This window comes from Thermobia domestica, chromosome 18, assembly GCF_964235325.1.
Source record: "Thermobia domestica chromosome 18, izTheDome1.hap1.1, whole genome shotgun sequence".
Classification (NCBI taxonomy): Eukaryota; Metazoa; Arthropoda; class Insecta; order Zygentoma; family Lepismatidae; genus Thermobia; species Thermobia domestica.
In genome coordinates, this window is record NC_137471.1 from 160,441,552 (window position 1) to 160,463,089 (window position 21,538).

General features: G+C 35.2%; 1 protein-coding gene across 1 annotated transcript; it reads right to left on the reverse strand.

Moving 5' to 3' along the window:
- Positions 1 to 7,461: 7,461 nt before the first annotated feature.
- LOC145674821 (uncharacterized) lies at positions 7,462 to 21,235 on the reverse strand. Its single transcript, XM_081745041.1, has 2 exons — positions 20,094 to 21,235; positions 7,462 to 11,361 (listed from the first exon to the last, which is right to left on the reverse strand). The coding sequence occupies exon 2, from the start codon at positions 11,220 to 11,222 to the stop codon at positions 9,897 to 9,899; it is 1,326 nt and encodes a 441-aa protein (XP_081601167.1). The 5' UTR covers positions 11,223 to 11,361; positions 20,094 to 21,235; the 3' UTR covers positions 7,462 to 9,896.
- Between the last annotated feature and the right edge of the window lie 303 nt (positions 21,236 to 21,538).

The window sequence follows — 21,538 nt, forward strand, 5'->3', positions numbered from 1 at the left end:
ATTGTGTTTTGCTTCACCTTAATTGCTTAACACTTAATTGCTACTTTCACCCTTATCTTGCAGGTCACTGAAATGAATATTAAATGCTTGTTCAGTGCGTTTGAGCAATTGACCTTGACAATCGTTGCACCATATGCACCTGCAAATGTTTACTATCAAAAGCTCGACACATTATAGGCTTAAGACTTTTAGGTTCCAAAACGTTCAAATTAGAATAAAGTACATTTAAGGACGTTATACGTTATAAAAAACGTTGTTTAGGATTTTGTTTTATATATTACAGAAAATGACATTTTCGTACATTTGATTACCAGTATATTTTAACAATGTTAGCTATTGTGCACTTCGAAACATCTTTTAATACAACAATATTTTAGTTTTAAGCTAACAGTTTTAAGCTAATATCTTTTAAACAAAATAAAATATTAATAGAACTTTCCTTACCTGGAGTTGTTATTCAAATCTGGTACAAGTAACATTCCCGAAGGGGGCCAAGGAGGCGGGCGCTACCCGTAGGCTATACCTGCACCCCAGACTGGTAGTATATATTAATATTGCGCAAATAATGTGAAATTAACCTTTTCAGTATAACTCCCTTAAATAAAATGTATCCACCCTTCGATTGTGTCCCCAAGAAATTAAATCTGATATTGTAACTGGTGGTATAGCATATCATAGCCAGTTTAGAACTACAATGAACCTAATATTTTTATTTTACTTATTTATTATTTTTAATTTTCCTTTTTTTTAAATCAAATGCACTTCACTTTCCTAGAATAACACTAAGGGAGAAAATAATACCTATATGAGGAAGAACATACCGCGTAGAGGGAGCCTTGTTATTCCATTGTTCAAAACTGTTTGACTATGAGAGGTTAAATCAATATTTCGTGCGTTGATATATTTATATATAAACGGCAACTTAGAGTATAGATTCTGAACGCGGGGAGACTCCGTCCCGACTTCGAAAAAAAAATATGCAGGCGTCGCCCAGTTCCTAAAAAAAATACAATGGAGAAAGATAGGAAGGGGGAACAAGCGTGAAGTCATGCTGCTACCTACCGTCCTCCTACCGTTTCAGATCCACTTTTACCCCTTTTTATGACCCCCAAATTAGAACATTTTAGATGGTTTAAAATTCTTGTATTTTTGTTCATAGCAATTTGACCTGTAAAGAAGACACAAAATTTCTTCATTAACTGTACAGGAACGAAATAGGATCATCCTTAAGAATCTGAAGTTTCGACATAACACTCCATTTGTGATGTGTGTCACTGCATTATATCACTGCGTGGTAGCGATTTGTGTTCATGCAAACCAAAATGTGCGTACACCAACACAATACAAAACTGAAAAAAGCTATTTATTAATGCTTATTTTCATTACCGCAAACTAAACGCAAATATTATGTTGTGTCGAGCTCGAGAACCGTTAGTGAATGAGGGCTCAGAGCGCTTAAAAAAATTGATTTACACAATAATTTTATACTCTGAGTCCAGGAAATGAACACCAATAGGCTTACATACATTTCAGTTTCTTACTGGTAAATAGTTATCCGGACATTCGGTATCCAGTTCTCAAACAAGCCAAAAAATTCTCTATAGTAGATTAATTCAACGACGGTACTAAGAAAGAGCTGTTTCAAAGAAACAATACAGAGTAATTTTTGAAAAGGCGGTAGATGAGCCTCCGTAGGAATGCCTCCGTCTGTCTTTATTCGTGAAGACAATAAATCAAGCAATTTTTGTACTAGTATTACCATTTCTTCTATCTACTACATAATATTACGCAACTCTATCATACAGGGCACAGTGTTTCATTTCAGTATTCTCCCCATTAAATTGATCACTTGTGACTATAAATATCTATATATTAAAGTTATAGGTTTATATGTTTGTGTGCAAAGAACAGTTTATATGTTTGTCTCCAATCCTTTTGACAATGAGATCTCGAAAACCACAAGTGCTAGAATCGTGCCATTTTTGCTGGTCGATTCCAAATTTTGTGTAGATTGGCCCAGTTCCAATTGAATATTTAAAAACAGGGCCATTATTTCTTTGATACTTTTTTACGGTACACTGGAAGTGTTGACATTTTAAAAAATAACACATTCTTCAAGTTATACACTCAAACACAACATGTGTGTATACAGTGGTTGTATATTTCTCAGGCGTTTGTTTCATGACCAATTGATAATGAAAATCGAAGAAAACTATTTCTCGAGTGATGGAGATTCTTTAATATTTAGAATGTTTTGCTAATGAACACCATATATCAATGGCATTGTTATAAATTGTGTATGTAATGTATTTGCTTATTACATACTGCATGCAAGAAGAAAGAACGCACTGATCATACATGAATTAGAAATTCCAACCAGAAGTAGGCTCAATCTTGCAATCGGTGCGAGATATTGAAAAAATAATTTTAAAAGTCTCTCCTTTGTGGTACCCCTTGCCGATTTTTATCAAGACGTCTTTCATTTGTGTCTATAAGGGAACATGTACAGATGTTGGGAGGAATGAAAAGGAAATTCATGCTCATATGTGAATGATGCGCTGTGTAGAGAGTGCAGGTTAAGCGAGTCTAATTAAAATAAATCCAGGTTCTGAAAATCTATTGATAATAAGGAAGGTAATTGTATTCGAAACAACTAGAGATTTAGAGAAGAGTGAATATTGAATCGAAGGAAAAACATGTTTTTAAGCGTAACTATTAATAATAATAATAATATTAATAATAAAGTACCGTTATAACAAAAATCCCAACTGGGTTTTGATGAAAGTTCAAACTGGATTTAAGTAGAAGCTTGATGAAAACGGAAGCCAATTTTGATTGAAAACTAAACCGATTTGAAGATCTAAAACATGTAGATTCTCAAGGAACCAATACCGGATTCGGTAAACATCGCAATGGGTTTAGTAAAAAACTAAAACTCAAAACTGTTCTGGAAAACACATAAAATTATCTGTGGAAAGGAAATGGGTTCCGGAGAACAACGAAAAATATTCTGGTCAGAAATAGAACCAGTTTTGGAAAAACTGATACAGGTTTTGATGAAAAACTGAACCGGCTTTGAAGAAAACCGAAATCGGTTTCAGTAGAAAAACCGTACCGGTTTTTGAAGAATACAAGAACCAGTTTTGGAGAAAACCGAAACCGGTTACGATCTAAACCGAGCCGGAAATGAAGAAAACTGAAACCGGGTCCTGAAGAAAACCGATACCGGTCTTTTGGAGAAAACCAGTTTCGGTGAAAACCGGTCTTTTGAAAATTTTGAAAAACCGGTCTTGGTGTTTCTAAAAACCAGAAACCGAAAAACCGGTTTCTGTTCCTACCACTAGTATATAGTGTATGTGCGTGTCGTCTTTTTAAGCGTATGAGTAATTGTATGTTTATCTGTTTATTTATATATTTATTTATGTGTATTTATATATATTTATAATATTATTTCATTATTTATGCCAATTATTTGTTACTTTCGATTAGTTGTGCTAAGATCGTCTTTTTGATGTGTGTGTGTAATTTACAACAGATAGTGGATTGGATGCTGGATGATTGGCTGCTGCCAGGAGCCAATCAGAAGCAAGATATCTCAGCTCTTTTGTGTATATAAGACTGCACGTTTCTCATGTATCTTATAGTGTCTGATGAAGCAAAAATGTTAGTTGGCGAAACTATAACACGTATGTAATATTTTTTATGTGAATATATTGTTTTGCTCAGCAAATATTTTGTTTGTGTTTAAGTATATACAAAGCAAAGCTTCTACTTATGGAAAATATTACATGTGTAAGGATAAAATAGTATTGTAACGCCGCTAGTGGCGCATCGAGCCGGAAGCTTCATATCGTGTGGAATGAGTTGATAGCCGGTAAATTTGCGATTAAGTTTGGGAGTGAGATGCGTTTTACTAATAAGTAATGTGTCAAATTGTTCCTCGTGTAATAGTTGTTAAAATATGAGTTTATGAGGTAAGTACAAGAGAATGTTGAGAAATAGAAATAAAAGTCATAGTCAAATAACTAGATACATGATCACTATGAAGTTAAATAGTTGTTTCGGGTGGAGATACATGAAAGTGCACGTACGAACCACTGTAAGTGGCATGAAAATCGAGGTGAAGAATTTTGCGAGCTGAGTGCTGAACGTGTTTTAATATTAATGGTTGTGCAAAAGACGAACGTTTTGAAGTGTGTGGGTGACAAATGCTAATAGTTTATGCATATAAAGAAATTGATTAGTCTTACGAAATCTCACCTTTTCGATTTTGAACATAATGAGTCAATTGTGGTACTACAAGTTTCGGCCTGAATTCTTCTGGAGCAAGCCGAGACTTGCACTTGTAGCTGTATGTCGGAGGCGGGAATTGATACCAAGTGTTGCAGATTCGGACAGTTTACATAGGACAAGTTGGCAACATGGTGGCGTCTGCCGTAGCTGGAGCACGAGAAGTTCCTAAAAACTGTAAAAGTTTGGCTGAAGTAGGTATATTTAGAAATGATAACGTGCCTGGTTGTGAATTGAAGTGCAGTTCTTTAAATAGAAATATTAAACTTTCGGATATTTGCAACAAAGACAACGATATTGAACAATCAAAAATTAGATATTGTATAGCAGCAACTAGTAACCAGAAAACAAATGAGGATCAATCGTGCTTGGGTGAATCATCTGAAAATAAACTAATAAGTGAGCTGATTGAAGAAATACATTCTCTACGCAAGATTATTTCATTGCTGGCAAACGATAAATGTGCAGGTGTGTCGAACCAACATTATCAAAAAAAATCTGAAGATGTACTCCTTCGTACAAGGGAGTGCAGTCCGCTATGGAGTGAAGTGGTAGCAGACTCAAGAAAGCAAAGTAGTTGCAAAACAAATACTCAGCAGTCTACAAATGTCCAGCTGTTACAAATGCAAGTGCCCAGCAGTTACCGGTACAAAACGAGTAACAACAAACAAACATGTATAAAGAACCAAGAAGTATCAAAAAATATCCTCCCTAAACACAAGGAAATTAACTCTCACAAAAAATGCATCAGTAATTTCAGACTGCACAGTGTTTCACGAGAAGTACCGACGCAAAACAGATTCGCAGCTCTGGAAGATGTATCAGGAGAAAAAAGTTATGTAACCACACCATCTCGGAGTGCTTATCAAGTGAATAGCAACAAATCAAACTGTTGTTCGACTGACAGCAAAAGCAGTGCAAGTGTAAATTTAACCGTTAGATCTATTGGTTTAAGATCAAAAAGTGTATGTAACATACCTGTAAGTAGTGAAAGGGAAGAAAGAAACGAAGTAAATGAAGTGCTTATTGCTAACAGTGTAAGAAGAAGTGCAAGGAAGGAAACATTTAAAAATGCTACAGTTGAAATGCCAAATGAGAGTAAAGAGAGCAATAGTTTAGTTGTGAAAAATGTACGTGCTGAAACGAGTACTGGTAGTGCGTGTAGTGATATGAGAAAGTCAAATGAAAATATAATGAGTGAAATGAAAATGGGCTCTGACAATAAAGGGGGTAATTCAATTGTAAAATTAAAGTGTAGTGGTATCACACCGAACTTTTCTTCCAAGTCGCTTGATCCTGCTGCAAGTTCTGTAGAAGGATCCGATTTAAGGTATGTTAAAAGTCCTATTACAATTTTAGCTGATAGTCATGGTCGAAACATTGCTCAAATGTTAAGCAATACGCTGAATGACAGTTACACAATTTTCAGTTTAGTAAAACCTGGAGCTCCAATGAAGGAAGTACTAAAGGATCCTTCAATTAATAGTCTCTACTCAAAAACAACGGGAACATTAATTATAATGGGGGGAGCTAATGATGTATATTCAAATAGAAGTGAAAATTCTGTCTCAGTTTTAATCAGTGCTCTGTCATTACTCAAAGATAAAGTTTGTAATATAGTTGTAATAGGCATTCCAATTAGATATGATCTAATCGAAAGCTCGTGCGTAAATGAGTTAATTAAATCAACGAATAGAAAATTCGAAAAAATATGTAAAGGTCAGCCTAATGTAACCTTTGTTGACCTCTCAAATCTAGGAAGAAACTGTTTCACCAAGCATGGAATGCACTTAAATAAGATAGGTAAGAAACAGGTAAGCCAGCTACTGGCAAAGTATATCCACAACAAGAAGAAGATATGCCATGCTATTCCAGCAACATGGAAAGTTCCAACAAATAACAACAGTCTTTGGTTAGCGAGTAATAGTGTAGAAGATGAACCAAAAGCTAGCAATATTGTAAGTACAAACAGGAAAACAAGCATTAGCACACCTTCTAGGTCATGTAACAGTAAGTTTTCGCAAAAGTCAATCGACGAAACGATCTGTTCTGGAGTAGTAAATGGAAGACAAAATTATACCATACTATCTAATGAAGAAGATATCAGTGTATAATCGAATATTGCAAATAGGGGTGCTTCAAATGACATTGTTTCTCCTCAAGAGATTATATCACATCAGGACAATATACATAGGAAATCAAAAAGACAAAGAAAGCCTCCAACACATCGTCCGGATTATTTTTTATGGTAGGATCATCAACCCAAAACAAAGACATCCGTAAAGAAAATTCCAGTTTTGATAAACGTCTAATTGACAATAAATTAAATCTACGGTCTAGTAAGAGTGATACTGTTGGAGTGCCGACATGTTATCAAAGTATACAGTCTGACAACTTAGGTACAAATACAATAGCAATAATATAGTCATTTTTCATCAAAATGTACAAGGGTTTACGTTTCATAAAAAGAGCATGTTAGAAGAACTACTTTTCGACAGACTGTTAGGAGTACATTTAATTTGTATAACTTAGCACTGGTTACAATCAGGGTGCTTAGAATACTTAGGCATTCCTCAATTTGAGCTAAGAGCACAATACTGCAGACATAGTAGAGATAGAGGAGGGGCTTGTATATATGCAAAAAGGGACCTAAAAACGAGAGAATGTACTAGGTTTAAATATTTAAATGTAGAAAAACACTTTGAAAGTTGTGCATTAGAAATTGTAGATCATAACTTTGTAATTGTATGTGTATATAGAACTCCTGACAGTGATATAGAAATCTTTATAAATAAGATGGACACCATACTAAATAATTTTATAAAAATCAAGAAGACTGTCGTAATTGTCGGGGATATCAACATAGATTTTTTACAGCCGATAAAACACGAGGTAGAACTTCTTCTAGATTCATTTAATATGGAGGCAGTTGTTAAAGTTCCCACACGAATCACAAAATGCTCCAAAAGTGCAATTGACCAGTTCATAGTGAGCAAACACCTTAACTACAACACATACGTCTTCAACAGTGGTTTTTCAGACCACCTTGCCCAAGTACTCGATATACATGTAACTCCCAATAAAAGTTTTTGTAATACAAGAACAAGTAATGTAACGTACAAAAGAAAATTTATTGATGAAAATATACAATATTTTAATCACCTCCTCAGGGAAGAAAATTGGAACGAGCTTTACTTGTATAACCAGGTCAATGAAGCTTTCAGTTACTTCATTGACACCATAACATTCTATTTCAATCTAGCATTCCCTGTTGTAAAATGTGTAACTTCAGGAAAACAGTCAAAACCCTGGGTAACACAAGGGATCAGAATAGCAAGTAAAAAAATGAGACTTCTTAAGAAGGCTAAAACACAAGGAAATCTATCAACATATACAGAGACATATTACAAAAGATATAAGAACATATATAAAGGAGTTCTGAAAGAAGCAAAACAGTTACACAATGACAAAATCATTAAAAAATTCGATAATAAGTCGAAGGCGTTGTGGAAACTAGCGCAAAGCGAGTTAAGTGTAAACACTCGTAATGATAACGGTAATTTAGAGGTAATTAAAAATGGCAACGTAATTAAAGATCCTCGTACAATAGCTGACCTATTTAATAATTATTACAGCAACTTATCAAAAACGTACAATAGTGAGCTAGCAATGCCCACGAAAATATTCTCAAAAACTTGCAACAATACAATGTATCTGCATCCAGTTACAAATGCAGAAATAATAAAAGTGGTGAATAAGATGAAAAGTAAATAGTCAGCTGGCGTAGACGGTATACCGCGAAGTATTGTAAAGAAAAGCATTAAATATATTGCTGACTCCCTGTGTTTCCTCATAAATATGACGTTCTTAAGTGGAGAATTCCCTAGTATATTAAAAATTGCAAAAGTAAAACCAATTTATAAAAAAGGCGACAAATCAGAGCTTGAAAATTATAGGCCTATTTCACTTCTCTCAACTTTTTCCAAAATTTTAGAAACCATAATGAGTATCCGGCTATCATCCTTTTTACTTAAACATGATCTAATTACACACGAGCAACATGGCTTCCTAAAAGAGAAATCAACGGAAACAGCAATATATAATTTTGTAGAAATTGTACATAAAAGTTTAGATAGTAAGGAGAAATGAATAGGTGTTTTCCTTGATCTTTCCAAAGCATTCGACTTAGTTTCACATAGAAATATTCTTTCAAAGCTCCAAGATTATGGAATAAGAGGCATTGCGTCCAAATGGTTTAAATCGTATCTGGAAAATCGGCAGCAAGTAGTAGAAATTACATACAGTAACAAAGATACAAACCAAACTACATATTACACATCAGGAAAACAAGAAATATCATGTGGAGTGCCACAGGGATCCGTATTAGGTCCATTATTATTTTTGATATACATTAACGATCTACCATGTAATATTGCTCCAGCAGAACTATCCCTTTATGCAGACGATGCAATATCATAGTAAAAGGGAACACAAATGAGGATGTTGAAGGTAATGCAAATGAAATCCTTCATAAACTATCTCAGTGGATTAAAGAAAATAAGCTTAAATTAAACATTGAAAAGACACAAGCAATCCATTTTCATCATATCCGCGACAAACATACGCAGCCTGTTAATATTTCAATTGAAAATAACGGAATAGACTATGTGAACTCCACTAAGTTCTTAGGAATCTGGATAGATAAAAATCTCTCCTGGGATGTACAAATAACTAAACTTGGTAAAAAATTAAATCAAATTTATTTCGCAATTAAAGTACTCAAAAATGTTTTAAAAGAGTCTACTTTAAAAACGATTTACTTTGGATTATTCCAGTCAAATTTAACATATGGCATTATATTTTGGGGAAATACACACAAAGCCAAGGTAATTTTTACAATACAGAAACGAAGAATAAGAATGATTGTCACGAATTATTTTGCGAAGTTAGCCGACTGTGATTTAATGATGAATTCATTTTTTGGTTTCTACCATTTGCGAAATATCTTTGCGTTGCCGATACTGGAGAAGTTAGAGAAGTAAAACCTTCGAACTAAAGTACTTTGGATTGTAGTTTTGCTGTAGCAAGCTGTAGACAGGCTGCAAAGCAGGATAAGCTGGTTGGAGTCAGAGTCGGATCTCGAGATGCTATTTGCATTTGCATGCTTCTTAAATGGTGCTGAACTCGTTGATGATGCTTGGTGGTTGCCACTGATTGGAGAACGAGAACTCTGGGAACTTGGTTCAGTGTATGCTCTGTCTCTTCGATTTCTCCCCATCTCGTTTATCTCCAAACGAATAAACGAAATGAAATTTTGAGTTTTACGTCCCACGGATATTCCGGCTAGACTAAGAGAGGCAGTGATGATGAGCAATGAATGAAATTGTGGAATGAAGAAAAGGGGAGGAAACTGGAGAATTCCGAGGAATTGGGTAAATACCTGGGTATTTACTTAAGGTTTATACACAAATTTTTTTTTAAACCGGTATCTCATCACTACTTAAACGTAGTCTAAATCCTTTACCGCACGCTTGGCACACATAAGTTTCTTTTGTGTGGACTAGCATGTGTGCACCTGAACTTCAACGTTTATTAAACGCCTGATGTCACTTTTGGAAAATGTGAGGTTTTTCTCCTGTGTGGATTAACATGTGTGTAACCAAATATGAACGACGAGTAAATGCCTTATGACAATCACTGCACATGTGAGGCTTTTCTCCTGTGTGGATTAACATGTGTGTAGCCAAAGTTGAACGACGAGTAAATGCCTTACCACACTCTCGGCACATATGAGGTTTTTCTGCTATGTGGATTAAAACGTGTGAAGCCAAATGTGAACGATCAGTAAACGCCTTACCACACTTTTGGCACGTGTGAGGTTTTTCTCCCGTGTGAATTAGCATGTGTCTGTCCATATTTGAACGTCGGTTAAATGCCTTACCACACTGTTGGCATGTGTGAACTTTTTCTCCTGTATGGTTAAACATGTGTTTAAGCAAACTTGAACGATGAGAAAATGCCTCACCACACCGTTCGCATGTGTAAACTCTTTTTCCTGTGTGGATTAACATGCGTGTAGCCAAAGTCGAACGATGATTAAATCCCTTACCACACTCTTGGCACGTGTGAGGTTTTACTCCTGTGTGGATTAATATGTGATTAGCCAAATATGAACGACGAGTAAATGCCTTACCACACTCATGGCATAAGTGAGGATTTTCTCCTGTGTGGATTAACATGTGTGTAGCCAAATTTGAACGTTGATTAAATGCCTTACCACACTCTCGGCACATGTGAGGCTTTTCTCCTGTGTGGATTAACATGTGTTTAGCCCAACGTGAACGATCAGTAAATGCCTTACCACACTGTTGGCACGTGTGAGGTTTTTCTCCTGTGTGGATTAAAATGTGTATAGCCAAATGTGAACGTTGAGTAAATGCCTTACCACACTCATGGCACATGTGAGGCTTTTCTCTTGTGTGGACTAACATGTGTCTATCCATATGTGAACGTTGAGTAAATGCCTTACCACACTCTCGGCACATGTGAGGCTTTTCTCCTGTGTGTATTAACATGTGTCTATCCATATTTGAACGATGAGTAAATGCCTTACCACACTCTTGGCACGTGTGATGTTTTTCTCCTGTATGGATTAACATGTGAATAGCCAAATGTGAACGTTGAGTAAATGCCTTACCACACTGTTGGCACGTGTGACGTTTTTCTTCTTTGTGGATTAACATGTGTATAGCCAAAGTCGAACGACGATTAAATGCCTTCCCACACTCTTGGCACGTGTAAGGTTTTTCTCCTGTGTGGATTAACATGTGTCCTGAATGCACAAACTCACCACTAGACATAGTTGAACTTTGACAAGAGCGTTTCTCACTTTTTTGGTACGTATGACGCTTTTCACATTCCTGTGTCACCATATTTGTTGTCAAACGTGATCGATGAAATCCTTTGCCAAACTGCTTCGAAGTATCAGATTCCTCATAAGAATGAGAAATGGCTTTATTTAATGTAGTAAACGTGTTCCCTTCTCCGTGGAAAGCAAAGATGTTATCGCGCCTGTAAAAAATTCAACAAACAATGAAATATAAATGAGATAATGATTACATATATGAGATAATGAGCAAGAAAACATATATATAATCATTCGCTATATTACATTACAAAGTTACGCTATATTATATGTGTTATTACATTAAATATTGTAGAGATATGAAATGGAGTACTATATCACTACTGTCTCAAAATAAGTTGCTGTAGTTTGTTTCACTATATCAAATTAAACTATCATTTATGTCGTGGTGGACATAAGTCTATGACCAGGTATTGTCGGCTGCCTTGACACAAATGCACAGTATGAGAATTAAATGTCTTATCTGTAGTTTCGTGTGGAGAAAAAAAGAACTTGCGATCCAAAGGTTTAAGAATAATTCAACGTATTAATAGAAACTGTACAGAAGATCATTCACTTATATCATCATAAGAGGAACACGCAACGCGTTTTGAAACGAACTTAAAAATTATATACAACTTTCCAAGCTGAGGCAGAGGAATTAAAGTAACAAGAAAAAGACGAATCATTTACAGGGTAGTTATCGTGGTTCAGTGGTCTAGGGGCTTGACCAGTAATCTCGAGGTTCTTCAATCGAATACACGTCAAGCACTTTTTTCCTTTTTTTTTACTTTAGGAATTTTGATGGAAGTAGATCGGCGATAACACACGGTTCATTACATTCAAATATTTGAATACTCGTTTGTTTCAGCACTTGAGCTATCAAATTTTCAGGAATAATACTAATAATAATAAAAATTATCTCGAAGAATATTTAAAAATTAAAAAAATATTATCGCTCAGGTCGTACCATTAGAAGCAGAAACGTGTTATTAGGCAAAAAAAAATATTTCGGTTTTGTGTAATATTGTTAATGAAAAGACGAATTTCTCATCTCGATTCTAAAACAAACCAAACAAAATCGGGATGAAACATTTTAATTCGAGACGGGACAAGGTTAACTCACACTATATTCATGCTTTGGAGATGAGAATCGAGACGAGACCAAAACTATCGTAAACATTTCTCATCTTATCTCGATTCTAGAATTAGTGTACGCCACTCTCTAAGCAACAATTGCTCTGTAGACTGAATCTTATACGTCATTTTGTTAGTTTGTATTTCAGAGCTCACTGAATTCTGGTCTGTGTATATATTTTTGTAGCATAGCTTTTATAATTACATCTCCAAACTTCACAAGTTAGTTTATTACAAGCTTTAGGTTTCAATCATATTCACTTCTTTTTTTTCAGTTATTTTCCTGAAAACGTACAGTAGAATATATTCTACACGAAATATTAGCGGAAATCTTTCGTTTAAATTTGATTAGCTGTAGAGGTGTTTCATGATGGTACGGAACCTTTTTCCCGAAACCCGTTCGACATCTTCTGTAGCTTATCCAGCATAACCATTACTTAAAAACAACTGTAATTACGGCTCTTGTGGTTCAGAATCCCTACTTTCTACACGAAAATTACCTCGAAACTTTCCGTTATAACATTTAACTTTCCTTTATAACATTTAGCTAGTTGTAGGGAAACTTTCCGTTATAACATGTTGCTATTTGTAGAAACGTATCGAGAGGGTATGTGCTGTTGGTCCAGACACTTCTCTCCAATCCCGACTATTTTGTAACTTATGGCTCACGCTAAGGGTTATTTTACAGGCTTTAATACAATGTGTCCTGATACGGATTTGTTACCTATACTATTATTATTACTGAATATTTGAGACCTCAATATTACGTCCCACTGCCGCCGCAAAGCTGGGATAAATGCAATAAACAAGTGACAAATCTTGGGAAAAAGACAAAAATCACTGTGAAGGTTACGATTATATTTACAAGAATTTAACAACTACCAAAAAACACGATTTCAACCACAAGGCGACCGTTTTCCGGATTAAATTATAGCAATCTTCCTACAACTGGTTTTACAATACCATTGGTTATACTGATAACGTGTTGAGTTTTGAAGCTGATTAGCCTAGTTTCGACAGTCAATTTCCATCAGATCCTCGGCGAACACAATTATTTAAAAATAAAGCAGACGGGTAGATAAAAACAAGAAGTAATTGATGTAGATTTTTCATGTAAGTTAAGTAAATATATTTTGACCTTGAGAGCAACAGAGAGATTAATGTAGCTCATAAAAATTTTTCTTGTTGATTTTTAATTCTATGTAGATGTGAGTGGATAGCAAAAAGCTGATTGAGTATACACACATACATACATGTCTTACACTATGCACCTTCATGTGTATTTATGAATAAGAGTAAATGTTTTAATACTAATACACAATAACACACTGAGCAAGGTTATGCGATAAAATTGTAAAAAAAAAAACAGTATCACGTAACAGTTTCAACACAATAATTGAACAAACAAACAGAGAACATATAGAGAATGTTTCGGAAAGCAGGAATTATTACGTGCAGGAAAAAAAGAAGCATAATAATAGAACTAGTCAGAAGAAAAAAGAGAAAAGCAGTAGTGAACAAAGATCAAGGGGGAGTAATATATAGAGTAGGATGCGAGGAGTGTAACAAAATTTACTTAGCAGAAACAAAAAATGCAAAAAAAGAATTAAACAGCACCAGGATGATGTAAGATTGAAAATGGACAACAATGCGATATCCAAGCATCAGAAAGAAACAAACCACAGGATAGGGTGGGAAGGAGCAGAGGTCATAGAAGTAGAGAACAAAACCTTGGTGAGAAAATGGAAGGAAGCCAGAGAGATTATGAAAGCAGGAGGCAAGGTGATGAACTGGAATGCAGGACTCTCGATAAATAAGGAGTGAGTAAAGATTTTGCTTAAAGAAGAAGGAATAAAAAGGAAGAAAGAAAGAGAAACAAAATAACAAGGAAAATAAGGATAAATAGAGGACAGGACGCATCCAGCGGAAAAAACTAAACCTTTAATTGGATACGTGTGCAGCTAAAAAGTGAAAGTGAAAGCCAGACAATTGTTACTTTTTAAAGAAGGGGAGGAACATAATTAAAATTGATCTCCGGACAGTATATACAAGTGATGACCAACTCCCAGCAGCCAGAAGGAGTGGAAGTCTGGTGAAGACACAGTGATTGTGTAGAAACTGTCACGTAATACTGTTTTTCAAATATTATCACATGGCCTTGCTGTGTGTGTTGTGTATTAGTACAAAATGGAATCAAGGCCTGACAGAATAGTTATAGAAAATATTTTATATATGGTACTAGATTATATCTGTGTTAATTTTATATTGAAGCACATCGCAAAGTGAAACCTGAGTTTTGAAAAGAAGGATTGGTTGTTAATGGTCGTAATATCAAAATTCTTAGTCTTTCATGTTTTAAGTGTATGTTTATTATTTTCGTATTAAACTCAGACATTTATATTTTTGTACTTTGAACTAGTTGCTCGTAATTCATATCAATATGGAGGCTAGTGTTTTAGAACAATTTCAAGCAATCTTGACAGAGGAATTAGAGAAACAATTAGAAACCATTGCTCAAAAATGGTAATGAATATTGGATGTCTAGGACAAAAAATACATGAATCAGTAGGTGTACCTCAACAGCCTGTAACAGAAACGATTTGGGAGAGTAGGAAAGAGCGAATCGAATGCCAAAGCAGACAGCTTACGTAATAATATTAAAGTAGCCAATAACTCCTTAACTGAAGTACGCTCTGAATTAGTTAACGCGGCCAATCATGTTGATTCAGTAACTGCTGAGTTTAAAAATAGTGTAGTGGAATGAAAGAAAGGTCTCACTGTGTTCTATGAATAAATGCGAACGGCACAGTTTGAGTGTAGGCAAACCAACAAAATAAAAGAGTGCAAGGCGGAAAAGAAACCGTAAATACTCTTAAATTCGAGCCGGCCCACGTTGTGAAAGATATGTGCCAAATAAATCAGAAAGTCAATTACAGTCAGGAAAAGGAAATATGCAGTGTAGAGATAGCGAAAAAGAAGAATCGTTACGCGTACCTGTAGACAATTGTTTCTAATGTAATTGTTTTGCCGGCAAGGGATACCGATGTTTCACACGTGATACGCGGTAGCATTCAGGTTGCGCGTATCCGCCCTCTCGAAAAAGCCAGGGAAGGCTTGAGAGTTCAATTGATGATTTTGTGTGATAACGAAGTTACAGTGTTGTCGGTTTTGTGTCGCAGGCAAATGGTTTTGCGCGACTTAACAAATTCAAACTTGTCTTTGTAACAGTGTATGTCTAAAGGTAAGTTGCATTTTAGTGCTGCAAATCCATTCCGACTTTATCAGCTTTGAATATTGTAGAAGGAAACGACTTCAAATTCACAATAGACCCGCCAAGCGAATTGTTTTACGTAGTGAAGGCCTCGTACATAATTTATCGGTCGGAAATGTTTACCGTAAACAAGCGTAAAAGTAACACTTCCAATAAAGCACACGCAGTCGAAAGTATATCTCCGTTACAGAACCGAAATGCAACACTAAGATTAAGAAGAAAAAGAAGATGGCCAATGATACCAAGTTGAGTTTTCGTAATACATTATTAACGTAAACTCGATTTCAAGGAGCATAATCAGTAGAGTTAAAATGACCAGACGTGATCATATCAGTACATCAGATGCGACATTTACTAACTTTCAGTTGCCGAAATGTTTGAATTTTCAAGCTAGTACTTCACTATTGCGAAATTGTAAAGAGCGAAAATTTAAGTATAGTGCTACTCAAAATGTAGACAAGTTGATTGATCATGATGAAAACAATGTTCGTCCACCTCCACGTACAGCGTATTCTCAGCACGCACAACCACACATTAGGCGTGCAGTAGGAAATAAGTTGAGAATAAAAGGAAAGTGCTTTGGTATGCGTAATTCGCAACGCAATAAACTCGGTCAAAGACGAACTCCATGCAAATTAAAGTCGAGCTGTAGGCGAGGTTGTTTCGAGTAAAACATGCGGAAGAAGTATACATTGACTCCAAAGAGCACTAAAAAGCTAAAGCGAAAACAAGTACCAGCATTGTATAGTAAACTAAAAGGAAAAATATAGTAATAGTAAGCGCAAACCTAAAAAGAAATTTATGACAGGTATCGCAATGCAGCGTAAATCCAAACGTCGTAAAGGAAGGCGTGTCATTACGTGGAAGTTTAGTAAATACGCTGTAAAAAGGAGAAACGTTCCGAAATTAAACAAACTAACTGGAAAAGTACACTTAAAAGTGCTATATTACAGCTTAAAAGCGCAACCGGCACAGATGGAAAATTAAAATCTCAGCACAAAAAAAGCGTGAACTTCACCCGAACTCGGGCTAAACCCCGGAAGAGATGAGAAATCAGAAATACCGAATTTGAACTTTTAAACTTTTAGATTATGAAAAAAGGATTATTGTTTATTTATTTGATAATTTCCCAGAATTTCGAAGGTTACTTTTCAGAATCAAAGTGTGTGCCCACCGCCGCTGACGCACCAGTCGAAGAAACCATTAATATCGCTCTACAATCAGGAACGTTCACTTAGATGTCATGTTTTATAGTTTTCTTACAGCTTTTGGAGATGAAAGATGAATGTGGAAAGGAGAGGAAAGACAGCATTGGAAATTTTAAACAGGTAATTGATTTAGAACGCGATTTCGGACTTTGAAATTGTAATAGTACCGCACCACTTTTGAAAAGTATGGCTATCCCGTTTTGGATGCGGACTTTCAGTATCGAATTCTTATTAGGATGTTTAAGTTTTGTGTTTTTTTTTCAGGTCATTCCAGTTTTGGGAACCAAACTTCATAACAAAATTTTATTATCAAATCTTGTTTTGAGTTTTAAATCATTCCTCTTTATGTTTATATTAACATTTAGTTGTCCCCATACAATCAAGCATTTAGACATGTTACACAATTAGATATAATTACGAACATAATTAGAGAAGTACTAGTAATAACTACAATTAATCATAAAGTTTAAATTTTGGGTAATTAAAAAAATGTGCTCTTGAGATAGTGAATTTTTTCGTCTGATGTTAGGTTTGTATAATGGGAAAATATACGAAATTTTTAATGTAAGATTAAGTCGCTGTCAAAATACTGTAAGTTAAACACAATTTAGTATAATATTGAAAGTAGTTGACAATAACCTTGAATTTGATAAAGTTGTTCGTTGATTTGTTCGTCGTTCGATATATATATGCCGTCTACTATGAAAAGTCAATGTGCATTCAATGTGACTAATGATACCTGAAGTTAATAGACTTCAGAGAAAGCGATATTATAAGTTAAGAAGATTTGAAAGTTAAAATATAGTTCATCCCCTAGGGACATCCGTACTTTCGTTATAAAATTAAAGTAATGAAACCAGTGGGACGCCTGGTTGGGTCCCAGCTAATGTGCAGATTTGGCAATTGACTATAATTTCAAAATTTTGTTCTAACTTTTAATAATTGGCATAATTAGAAAAAAGTGTAATAGTAATAAAATTGATGTTCGGATTTTAGATTTTGATATAATAATTAGTTTTGATTTGGATTTATAGAAAATAATTAGAGTTTTGATTTGCATTTAGAGAAAGTAAATTAATTGTTATACTTTCTGATGTTTGAAAATAACTGTTGTATTCTTGTGCCCGGAATCATAAACCGGCCTCGAGAAAAAGAAGAAGGGAAGCCCGTTTACGATTCCACGGTACCCTGTACTACGATAAACACCGGATAATATGATGTATCGATAGTACGGAGTGCCTATGTCAGTTACGCAGTATATGGTAAAATTGAGGTTTATGTTATCAGAACATATTAAGATTGCTACGTACGAGTAGGCCCTGAACAACAATAATGTTTAATGAACAAGTTAATATTACTGTTATCTTGTGTTTCACTACTGTGACAAATGCTCTCGGATGTGATATTCTCAATAAAGAAAGTGCAATTGCTTGTAAGCCACACAAAAGTATTAGCTAGCGCTCTTTAAAAGGTTGCATTTGTAAACCTACCAATTTTGTAGGTACGAGCGGGCCTGAAGTAATACTAATGATTAAAAAATTGATGAAATGAAATGTTGGGCTGTAGCATTAAATCTCCTCCCAGGGTGGATTTATTTTCTTAAAATGCCTCCTCAAGGCCTGAATGTTGACAGCCCAATTGGGGTTCGGAAATTAACCCTGATTTGTCATGACTTGAATGCCGAAGGCATGCAACTAGGGTGGTATGTAAGGTCGTACGGTAGAAGCGATTCATTCGAATCGTCAGGGACCCTGCAAGATTGAACTGTAAGAGATCGTAAACACCATTGGTTTTAGGATCCAATTCATTATACTTGTATTTTTCATGAACGACTTACAAACTGTGTTGTTATCTAATTACGCACAGAATGGCGCTCCGTAGGACCTAATCGCCGTTTAACTAATTTATTTGTATTAAAAGGTTCAAACGGTTATTAGTTACGTTGTATAATGCAAGTAACTAAACATAATATAACAAAACTGACTTAACATTCAAGGAAATTCTTTTAAAATTTGGCGGTCTTTCCAGCTTTCCATACCACTACAACAACAAACCCTCCCTGTAATTAAAACTGATGCTGACCCCCAACATTAACACGAAAATAAAGTTACATGTTCTATCGTAGAGGGTAGTTGAAACTTCGTGTATACAGTTCATTGTTTTACCGACGGAGGACTGTGAAACTCTCTTCATATTTTGTGCGAAGTAATGCCCGATGTGCAAAGTAATCCCTTGTCAAGGTAGCTACTAACCAGTGTAAGCGAAATGAAGTATCAAAATTTAGTGTGGCAAATCATAACACGGAACTATGAAAATGTTTCGGAATGAAGGGATCCATATAATTAAGAAGTTACGTACGTAATGTATAGTGTTACTTTGGAACACAATTATACAAGCAAAGAAAGCATTTCAGGATGTTACCTATAAAATACTTAGGAATGTACAAGAACACATTGTACACGTAAGACATGTAAGTCATCCTGAATACAGAATTTTGCGTTATCTTTGTTTACCCACATTCTGCGTAATGCTCTAATCTGCATAGCAATCTTATTTTTACCGGCCATTTAGCAAATGCTGGTTAGCATTGTTTTTACAATAATTCATATATTAAGTACGTTCACCAAGCCCCTAAAGTGATCCCATATTGAGAGATGCAGATCCATACACTAAAAAAGATTCCTGGGAATGTAAAAAATCGACTTCCTTGAAAAAATGAGTGCAGCTATGAAATGGACTGATGTATGGACCTCTACAAATAATGAACATCCATTGTTGGTTAAAATATTCTTTATCTTGTATTTTAAATATGTCTTTCGAAGCCCACCGAAAAAATCAAGCTAGACCCATTTGAGCTAAATCTTAAATAAAATCACTTTTTTACATTTGTAAAATTTTACGATAATTACCATTCTCATTATTTGTTATTTTACATAAGTCTCTATATAAATAAAACAATATCGTCGAGCACCCATATTTAAAATATGTGAAACAAATAGTGAGAAATGTGTAACCAATAATAAAGAAATAATTATTTTATCAAGATATGAACTACATAAGAATTGTATGGATGGTATCAATCTTGTTATTATTTTTATTTGGTATACAGCTTGTCTATGTGTGCCATGTCATTTCCAAATTGTAGGCTACCTACTTACGTTCATGATATCTCCCATACCTAAATATTTCTCGTGAAGTATTGCTTTTAACCAACAAAATTTCCGGAGCCATATAACCGTATTATCAATCTGAGCCAATTAGTTAATGAAAAATTGAACATTACCTTTCTGGCCGAACTGAATTTAAACTTTTTGTTGTTAATTGTTGGGAGTCATTAGAATGCGACGCGCAAGTCTCCTGAACCACATTTTTTTTTTTTTTAGCGTTTCTATATTACTTTCAAATGCAGGATCTTCTTCTAGTGCTGATTCTGGTTTTACCCTATCAACGTTTAGTTTCACATCCAAGGAGCACATAGCTGTATCCTTGTACACTGATACCTCTCCTTCCGTTGTAGATAATATTAACTCTTTGTTGTCAGTCATTAGTTCGTATGTCCACCCTCTCCTTTCGAGCGGATCATCATGAGGTAAGTCATAAGCAATGTCTTCTTTGCACATCAATTCCAACTTAACACACGCCTTACCAGCCATTGTGAATTAAAAAATTATAAGAATTTAACACTGTTCTTATACTCCCATTATATTTTACGTTGCCAGTGTTAATGAAATGATTAACAAGTCCGTTCACAAAAGGAACTTTATATTTCCAATTTTCTTCTTCTTCCTCTTATTCTTCTTCATCAGTGACAATTGTTCACTCGGCAATTGATTGTTTGTTTGTAGATCGTCCTTACTTTAGCAACAAGCCGCTTGGGAGAGGGTCTCCTAGACGCAGAGTGCCAGTACCATCTAAATTATTTGAATGTGCAATGAAGTGGACACTTTCAGAAATGATTTGCGTCAAGACAACGCTAATCCTAACAATAATCTGCTACGCCGTTGAATGTCGCTACCATCCACATATAACGCGACTCAGCCAGACTTACACAGTCCCAGTTCTAGTTTACCTACTTCTCATGAGATGTCGCCATGGTCTCTATTCCATAATTTTTGCCTTCAGTGTTGCTACTTCAGTGTTTGAAACACATTCAGTTATTTAGTTCATCAGCATACGCGTATGTGCAATTGAACTAGATAGATATGTGAGGTGATTTTTTTCCAAAGGTCGACCGGAACTCCTTCTACACGAATATATAATTATTTAATTATTAGTAAACTATAATAATATGTCAAGTAAATGCTTATGCGAAATTCTTGTTTGTACACAAATAGTTTCGATGCCAGTGCCAACAGAAAATTGCTTTCTTCTAAATCGTAGCAACCACCATCATATTCGATTAAACCATAAGTTGCTCCATCGTTTGTTTAATTTATTCTGTATACAAGGTGACCAGACGTCCCGTTTTAGCCGGGACAGTCCCTTTTTTCCAACAGTTGTCCCGTTTTTTTTTCTGATTATCGAACGGGACGCCTAAATGTCCCGTTTTTAAATAAAAATGGTCTAGGTGTCCCGTAATTATTATTCAAAATATAAATCGTCAATGCAAATTCTACTCTCTTCCGTACCAACTCTCGTCGCCAAGGTTCAGCCGTGTCTAGTCTAGAACTTCTGAATTTTCAAATGGGAGTTGTGTGTTCGTGGCTCAAGTGGGAATTCTGAGTGTTC

Excerpts from the sequence above, each read along its gene's own strand:
- LOC145674821 (XM_081745041.1), bottom strand. The coding sequence starts at position 11,222 with ATGGTGACACAGGAATGTGAAAAGCGTCATACGTACCAAAAAAGTGAG.